The sequence below is a fragment of the Ptiloglossa arizonensis genome, chromosome 9 (assembly GCF_051014685.1).
Source record: "Ptiloglossa arizonensis isolate GNS036 chromosome 9, iyPtiAriz1_principal, whole genome shotgun sequence".
Taxonomy (NCBI): domain Eukaryota; kingdom Metazoa; phylum Arthropoda; class Insecta; order Hymenoptera; family Colletidae; genus Ptiloglossa; species Ptiloglossa arizonensis.
Window position 1 is genome coordinate 12,482,245 of NC_135056.1, and position 8,988 is coordinate 12,491,232.

General features: G+C 26.1%; 2 protein-coding genes across 5 annotated transcripts; one reads left to right on the forward strand and one right to left on the reverse strand.

Moving 5' to 3' along the window:
• Nucleotides 1-1,293: 1,293 nt before the first annotated feature.
• Nucleotides 1,294-3,973, reverse strand: LOC143151143 (uncharacterized). 4 transcript variants are annotated; one of them, XM_076319994.1, is made up of 3 exons: nt 3,900-3,973; nt 2,564-2,788; nt 1,294-2,420 (listed from the first exon to the last, which is right to left on the reverse strand). In XM_076319994.1, exons 2-3 carry the CDS (start codon nt 2,786-2,788, stop codon nt 1,506-1,508), a joined length of 1,140 nt encoding a protein of 379 aa, XP_076176109.1. In that variant the 5' UTR covers nt 3,900-3,973; the 3' UTR covers nt 1,294-1,505. The 4 variants fall into 4 exon arrangements, with proteins under 4 accessions (XP_076176109.1, XP_076176108.1, XP_076176110.1 ...); XM_076319993.1 differs by lacking the exon at nt 3,900-3,973 and adding an exon at nt 3,207-3,273; XM_076319995.1 differs by lacking the exon at nt 3,900-3,973 and adding an exon at nt 3,022-3,251 and having other exon boundaries at nt 2,564-2,780.
• Nucleotides 3,974-4,370: 397 nt separating this feature from the next.
• LOC143150908 (transmembrane protein 39A) lies at nt 4,371-7,075 on the forward strand. Its single transcript, XM_076319486.1, has 7 exons — nt 4,371-4,985; nt 5,049-5,188; nt 5,258-5,356; nt 5,472-5,578; nt 6,097-6,349; nt 6,487-6,694; nt 6,811-7,075. Exons 1-7 carry the CDS (start codon nt 4,668-4,670, stop codon nt 7,063-7,065), a joined length of 1,380 nt encoding a protein of 459 aa, XP_076175601.1. The 5' UTR covers nt 4,371-4,667; the 3' UTR covers nt 7,066-7,075.
• The last annotated feature ends 1,913 nt before the right edge of the window (nt 7,076-8,988 follow it).

An 8,988-nucleotide genomic window follows, 5' to 3' on the forward strand; every position in this document is an offset into this window, starting at 1 on the left:
AAATGTTTATGATTATAAATTTACATTTATCCTAGTCTAAACCAATGATGTTTTAACAAATATGAATATATATTATATCTTTCATAAAAGTATATAATATAAACAAATTAATATTAGATTTAAGCAAGCTATATGCATTTCCATATTATTAGAAAAACAGTTTGCAAGTTTTTCGAATTGTTACCAAAAATTTTTAAAGATCTCTGCTACAGTTTTAAAAATTATAGTTAAACAATTTTTCATAACATTAAATTTTCATAAATTATTTGTAGAAAAATGTTAAATATTATAAACAAACATTATTGTTATTTACATTCCAAATAGATAATATATAAAACAAATACATGTAATATATTTTAAAATTCATTAAGCACAAATATTTATATCCATAAATACATGTGGCATATATAATGTAATCATTGGTAAAATTTGAAAAATTGAAATACACATAGCACATAAACATATTATTATACCACATACTTAAATAATATATGGTACAGAGTTTACAATAACTTTTAAAGTTATTTAAATATTAAACATTTTTCTAATTTCTCAGAATTATTCATATACATGAAGCAATTTTTATAGCAAATATAATAGAATATTTATTAAATAGGTGTGAAGTTGAAGCAAATATTAATTGTAACTTAATATATATACAGCAATTGTTACATATTTTATGATGAATAAATATTTTATTAAATCAGTGTTTTATCATAATTTATTTTGTCCAGAACCACACATTAAAAGATATTAGTATAAGATAATAGAAAAAGATTTGTAACACATGTTATTTATTTTAATTAACATTCCATTAACTGTTAACATTGTAATTAAAATAGAATTTTTATAAAATATTTTAAAATATAGAAATGAAATATTTTTTTAAAGCAAAAATTAAAGTAATAATTTTTATTTTTTTCAGTTTAAGAAATTTTATTAGCATGCATTGAACTTAAACAGGTAATTTTCCTGTAATTGCAGATATATTAATATTTTGTGAAGGAGCAAATTGTTAAAATGAACCTGTAACAATTTTCTATACTAAACACAATATCTTCTTAATTAATTTTATCCATGAAACATATTTATTTATAATGTTAAATTGTTTACAACAAAATAAAAAATATTAGTAAAACACTTTATTAAAATGAGCATTACAAATGGTAAGCGGAGCAAGAAATTTAAATAGAAAATTATTTTTACTTTACAATAATTTTACCTTATGGCATAACAATAAATTTACAATTGCTTAATTTATATGAAATTGCACATACTTCAGACTGTTTTACATACATGTTATACATGAAGTTTTTATTTTTGTCCAATGTAAAACTTATATATAATTCCAAAAATATATATTTATACATTTATAGTCCTATAAGTGACTGTTGATCATTAAGAAATTTAAACTCTGATAATTATATTTTTTTACAGCAATTATAATCATAAAGTAAATTTTATAAGCAAAATCACTATTGAAACATTCAATTGTATATATGTATTTAAGTTGATGTCAATATTCCAACTGCACTTGTTAACCCTTCATCATTACTTTCATTTTTTATAGGAACAATGTTGTTTGCATTAGGCATCACTTTTGTGTCAGTAGTTGGACTCAATGGTAAATTATTAAATGAGTTTAAAGATGCAGTATCATTATGATTTACTACAGCACATATTGAGTGCCCTTCATTATTTTCACATCGATTAACACTAGTGTTAGTATTTACAGTATGTTTCTTCATATGAGTTGTTAAATTTCCACTATGATAAAAATCCTTTCCACAAACTTTACATTGAAATGGCTTAATTCCGGAATGTATCCTTTCATGTATTGATAAATTTCCACTATGTCTGAATTCTTTACCACATATACTACATTTATATGGTTTTACACCTGAATGAGTTCTTAAGTGTGTTGATAAATTTCCACTGTGACTAAACATTTTTCCACATATTTGGCAACCATAAGGTCGTTCACCAGAATGTGTTCTCATATGAATAGCTAAATTTCCACTATGTGTAAAACACTTTTCGCATTGATTACATTTGTAAGGCCGTTCCCCATTATGAGTTCTCATGTGTATAAATAAATTACTTTTATGTCCAAATTCTTTGAAACATATCTCGCATTGGCATTTGAATTTTTTTCCTACATTTGATTCGGGAGAACTTTTGGGTGGCCTTCCAGGACGGTTAGGTTTTATTGAAGATACTGGTTCTGAAACTGTCAGCATTTGATTTACAAGCTTTGATTGTTGTATGTCTTGAGGAAGTTGTGATTGTTCAGTTTTTGGGGTAGTATTTGTATGGCATTGTTGACTCATTTGATTCTGGTTTGTACTTCCCTCCTGATTAAGTTGAAATAACATACCATTTTGTACACAACCTTTCATGTATGCTAAAGGACCATTTTCCTAAAATGTTCATATATCTAATTAGTCTTTTAACATTGCGCATTTATTAATAAGGTACCAAAAACAACTAATAAATTACTTTACATTTTAAAATAAAATTGTGTATATTTATAAATTATACTTATTTAAATTATAAAACCCACTTCCATTTGGAATAAACATTGTTGACTGTGAACTTCATTCTTTGGTCGTATCTCGTTTGATAACTGTGTATGACCCCAAAATTGTGGTAATTGATTATATTTATAATCAACATCTTCATTAATGAATATTGGATACTTGGAATTATCCGAAGTATTAATCCTATTACCACAGTTAACATCTTCTACTCCCATACATTCATATTTTATCTGTATAGGACTAAACATCTACAAATATACATTAAGGAAACAATAGCAATTAATCAATAATTTTTATACAATTTTATATTATTTATAAGACGATTAAGTTATAATTTATTAATTTATTAAAGTAAAATTGTCAAAGTTACATTTTAAACAGAAAAGAAAATTTTGATTATGAAACATAAATGGTTGAAATTATGGAAAATTTGTTCAAAAAAGAAATGCTGAATATACAACGTTCATACAGAAGCACCTACATTTTTATTTAGATATTCTAGAGCTATCAATCACTATGCTACTGTTTGTAATTCTTCATAATTTGATCAAATGTTGAAATAAACAACATGACTAACATACACTATCACTTCACTACAATTATTCATTGTGCGTATGTGTGTACAAAGGATTATTTACAAACATTTCTTAAAATATTATCGGATACATTAGGTAACGAGAGGGTTGCTTCTGTGTATCAGGACATTCGATCTCTTTGTTCCGTAAACGACATAAATTTTTTATGTAGACAACAATGCCATCTATGAAGACTGACAATGAATTGATTCCTATTCTAGACTCAAATGTTGGTTACTATTAAATATAACGCGAGTAAAGAATATGTACATATATACAATTGAATAAAGATATCTTTATAATATGATCATATTCTAAAAATTACTGATTTTTAATAAAAAATATTTTAATAAAAATTTTCAAACAGAATAAAAATTACTGTTATTCTACATTTTATACACCTTATAATGGTATTACGACAAATAAAATATTAATCAATTGGTAAGTATAAAAGATATTGTAAAATACTATACATATGCACGAATAAAATAAACAATTAAGACAATTAAGAAATAAAAAAAAACTTTATCTTTAAGATTTTCAATTTCTTGAGAGCTTAAAACACATTTTCATGCAGGTCAATATATTTCTGTTAATTATAAAATACATAAATACAACTCTGACATAATTTTTGTTCGACTTTAAATTTTAATTTTAGAATCCCAAAAATCTATTGAACAAATGTACAGTTTCTATTCGATGTGACAAGTATCAATGTTTAAAATAATTAAAGAGTTTCAAATCGTTACATATCTTTCTTTATATATTTTCACGGATACTTAACTCATTGTTTTATTAAATTGTTGTATAATAATAAGTCAATAATAAAATATTTGCTGTCTTTTATTTACGACGTGTAACGACAATAGGCTGCATATATCCAGGGGTCATTTAGTTTAAATGTATAGGTATTAAATGGCTATAGTATTTTCTCGGCTTATAAACTAAACTATATTCTACTAAAATATCCAATGCATTTGCAAATGTAAGAAATTGAAACATGTTATTACACAAGATTATTGCAAATTGTCGTAAAAAAGCAATGGAAAAACATTTCAACTTCCTCATATATAAATAAATCCAAATTTACTATATAACTTTTAAAAAATAATCGATGGTTATTCGTAGCCCTCTATTGGTTCAGTTAGGGAAGTGTTGTTATATCATAACCCATTCACATGAATGCTGAATTTCAAACTTTTGTAGAGGCAAATCTATGTACCTAACCAATGCATGAAGCACATACATTGTTGATAATAAATCTAGTGTCTTCGTTGTGCAACGGAGGAATAAATGGTTGTGTCAATTTTAGTATGATCAACTCTTCATTTCAATCCTTTGCAAATTGTACAATTACTTTAAAGTGGTGTTAAATGAGCATTTTTGAAATGTTAACTGTTTAAAACTTTAGTTGAAATTCGTTAATATCATATTTCGATTAAAGTATTTGTTGTTTGTTCAGAGAAGTAACTAACCGAAGTAAAAATACACAAGAGTAATAATAAAGTTTAATTATTTAGAGGAGAATAATTGAAATGTAAGCTTGTACACTATGCCTGGTGGACGACGTAACGCCGCTAGTCGGAATGGTCAGACTAAATCTCAAACTGGCTTTTCTGGAACTACAAATGTTACCATACGAAGTAATAGTGGAGAAAGAACAGCTATAGATGATAAAAAGTCAGAAGAATTTTGTGGATTAAAAACATTGGTGCCAAAACATGTACCCATACCAGTTATACCTACTGATGGTCACCTAATGTTTGAAGCTTTATCATTGGTTGTGTCAATTATTGCAGCTTCATTACAAATGCTTAATTTATATAGAAGTGTATGGTGGTTACCTCACTCTTATAACAATTATAGTATGGTATGTTATTCTAATTAATTTATAATATAATTAAATTTCTTATCATATTCTTGTCATTTTCAGAATTTTTATTTAATAGACCCTTACCTACTTATATTCATTGTAACTACAGTTGCACGACAATTTATTTATTCCTTAATACGTTGGATTATTGACATTTTATCTCCAGTTCGTTGGTTGTCTGCTGCTCAAAAAATTATGAGGTACTATTTATTATATATTATGTAAACCAATTACAAGTAATTTAAAAATTATTACTTATTAATTTGCAGGATAACTCTTTTAATTGTGGTGATGAGTATATTGTGTTGGTGTCTTTATTACATGGCTGAAAGGCATAATTCTATGAAGATTTTCTATTTGTGCTATCCGTTTGTATTCTTTTTATTAATTATTCATTATTATTAAATTAAATATATTATATTTAATAGTTTATAAATGTATGTGATTATAAAAATGCTGTTAATTTTATATACTTTGTTTCAGAAATTTATCTGTATATTTTGTAATATTTGGTCTCAGTGCAGTACCCTTTTTTGATATATCAACACCATTGTATAGTAAAGATGAAAAGAAAACAAAATTTCTTTCAGGTATGTAATTTATATTTTCAATAGCAGCATACTATTGTAAAAGAAAACATAGGTCTTACAACAATTTATAGAAAATAAATAGTTACAAAATTTATTGGTGTGCATACATATGTGTGTATTACTTCCATATTGTAATACAAAAGCATTGACACTGGTAATAATTATTTATACATTAAATCGAGCAAAACCTGTGTCTTGCATAGTATGATACAGGATAACCTGTTAGTGTTTACCTTCAGAATAAAAATATTATTTCATGTTCCACATTCATGTTAAAATAAGAAGTATAAAGATTTTCATTGAACTCAATGTATAAATTGTATGGGATATAATTTACTAATTGTTATCAATATCAATGCTTTTATACTACAATATAGATGTAATATATATGTTGATCTGAAAAGGGTCAAGATATTTATTCTGTTTCCTTTTATTTGAAAAACTACAGAGAGCATAACAAATTATATTATTTTTAATTTATTATAATTTTAAATTGAATTATCTACTTTTTTATATAGATAAACCTTTACATAATTGCTCGTTAAATGCATCAGCAATCAGAGCAGAAGTTTCTACTTTGAGATCCAACTTCAATCGTCGCCTGAAACGAGCTTTATTTGCATCTTCTAGTAGTGCTTATGTATGTGGTATTGCACCGATTATATTTGTACCTCAACATTTACATTTTAATGTCTCGTGGGTTGTACAACATGTCATTATGTTTTGGCTTGGAAGAATAAGTGCTCATTTTTCTCAAGCTTATCCAGTTAGGTATACATATATGTACTCGTTTATGTACATCTGTTATTATATTTACTAAATTATATTATTATTTTGTTGTTTTGAAATGTGAATGTTGTATTCAAAAATTCATTTCCAGAAATCTGATGAATACCCTACTTATTTAGGTACTGTGATGTCTTGCATAGAGCGGCGTTGCATTTAGGTCGATGGGTTAAAATTGAAAATCGTAATAATCATACCTGTACACAAGCATGGAATGATTCAATTCTATGGCCCCATGGCTCATTGGTGAGACACAATAAAGAAACTTATCGTTCAGAAGGTTTATGTACAGTGGCAGAACCAGGGAATTCAAATCACTACAGATTTTATGTATGTTCTAAAAATATTAATTTATTTAATTATAAATTATTATTGTCATGTATATGACTATACATGAAAATGATTATATTCTAATACACATGTGTTACTTTTAATATTCCATTTAGGCTTTATTTAGCAATCCCACAATGCTACTGTGTTCGTTGCTGGGCTTACAGCTGCTTCTTGTGGGTTTTCAATTGTTCATTTTACTACATACAACCGATTGGTATCAAGTATTATCAATAACGTTACTCCTTTTGATGAATTATTATACTTTATTTAAAATACTTAGAGATTACCGCATTTGTTCGGAAGTATATCATGCAGAACAAATAATACAAGAAAAATCTCAAATATGTTCAAATTCTGCTATTCAATAAATAAGGTAAAAATAATAATACGCATAATATTATATTTACCCTTCTATATCTTTAAATTTTATTATGAAAGTAAATAAGCACCAGTTCAGTTACTATACTATAATTTTCTTTATATAAATTCTTATCAAATTTAACTATGAAACTATAATAATTTTTAACACAAATTACTACATATATTATTTATAATTTAATTTATTTACGCATCAAAGATGATGTACAGATTAAATATTTTAAATATAAACTGTGTATAAAAAATGAAATGTTGACAAATGCTTACACTTCATAAGGTGTGATATGTCTTTTCTGAGAATTGTTTCTGAGATGCAGCCATTAACCAATCAACAAGAGAAGAAAAGAATTTTGTGAAATTTAAATATCTGGAATAATAAAAATTGCATATCAGGTTGATGAATGGAAAAATATTTGGATTGACTATTTCTTTACGTATTTAAATCGATTAAAATACATTATTATTGTAACTAAAGTAAATTTAAGATTGAGTTAAGTTCGTTCGTTTTTAAAAAAAATTTATAAAAAAACAAAAGCCAAAAATTAAAATATAATACAAACAAAATGAGACTTTCCTTGGAAATTTCGGAGAAGAAATATATTAATGTAATACTGATTCTTACAAGAAAGAATTTTGCAAGATGTTGTACTACTATCTGTGGATAGAACTCTTTCTGAAGAAATATATTGAAAATGTGGAATTTTTTTTGTATGACTCTTTGTTTTCAAGAAAATCAATTTTGAAAATCAAACTTAGCTGTGCATGCACTTAATTTTATGGATCCCGATATATTCTTGTGTTCGTGCTTGTACTTCTAGACGTTGATAAGATTATGATTTATATTCTAAGAATCTACAACCTTATCATCGATGCGCATATGTAGATACTTCGTATTGAGGATAAGATCCGATAAAATGGAAATATTGTTCATTTTAATAGATAGAATTACACAGGAGTGTATAAAGATATCATTGAAGTTAAAAGTGAGTTACATAGATACGTGTTCAATCCATTCGTGGAAGACTAAATCAAAGATACAGAAGGACAATCGATCTGTACCAATTCATATTGAAGATATCAAGTTGTTATAATTTAAATTAAAACAGGTCGCTCCAAATTCTTTCACTCGTATCTTCTAACTGTGAACCAGAACCAAATGCGAAGTATACTACGTACCGATTTCAACGAATCACAATTAACTTATCCAAAATATAACGTGCTCTGCAAGAAATGCAAAGTAGGATCTACGCTAAAAGATAACATCGAAAATGATAAGATCTACTACCAAATTAAATTCATTGAAGAAACGATGATTGTTGATTTAAATAATGTAATAATGGTTTAACATTTCCATCGCTCATAACCAAGGAGTTGATGCAATGTTAATTTATATTTAAAAAAAAGTAAACAAAATTTCGTGCAAAAAGAAAAGAGAGAATTACAATAAAATTATAATTAATTCGTGTGGATTTGTATCAATAAATTAAAAACTTTTCGATGACGTGACGTCCGAAATGAACGCTTAAGATCGCTTTCTGGATCGATTGAATGTTTATAGTTTAAAATGAGAGATACACAAGAATTATTAATATACGTGCAGACCTTAAAATAACGATTTACGAAGAGCAATGTTATAAGTACTTTTTTGAATGTGAAGTATTCTCTTTATGCGCCCTCCTTCAGAATGATATTTTCAAAAAATATTAATTTTACACCCATCTAAATACATAAGATAATCTTATCACGAAGATTTAAATAATACGTGAAAAAACGGAAGACAGGAATTAAAGTCGATAATAATTCTTCGAATTTAACAGACATCACGATCGGAAAAAAAATCTATGGAAGAGAATGCTGCTCGTTGTATCGTAAATCAAAGTACATTCTGAAAGTTAGTCTACAACTATAATACA

Coding starts and splice junctions, on each gene's coding strand:
- LOC143151143 (XM_076319994.1), bottom strand. CDS start 2,788: ATGTTTAGTCCTATACAGATAAAATATGAATGTATGGGAGTAGAAGAT. Junction 2,421..2,563: donor AATGTTTATTCCAAATGGAA/GTGGGTTTTATA, acceptor TGAACATTTTAG/GAAAATGGTCCTTTAGCATA.
- LOC143150908 (XM_076319486.1), top strand. CDS start 4,668: ATGCCTGGTGGACGACGTAACGCCGCTAGTCGGAATGGTCAGACTAAA. Junction 5,189..5,257: donor GCTGCTCAAAAAATTATGAG/GTACTATTTATT, acceptor ATTAATTTGCAG/GATAACTCTTTTAATTGTGG. Junction 5,579..6,096: donor GAAAACAAAATTTCTTTCAG/GTATGTAATTTA, acceptor TTTTTTATATAG/ATAAACCTTTACATAATTGC.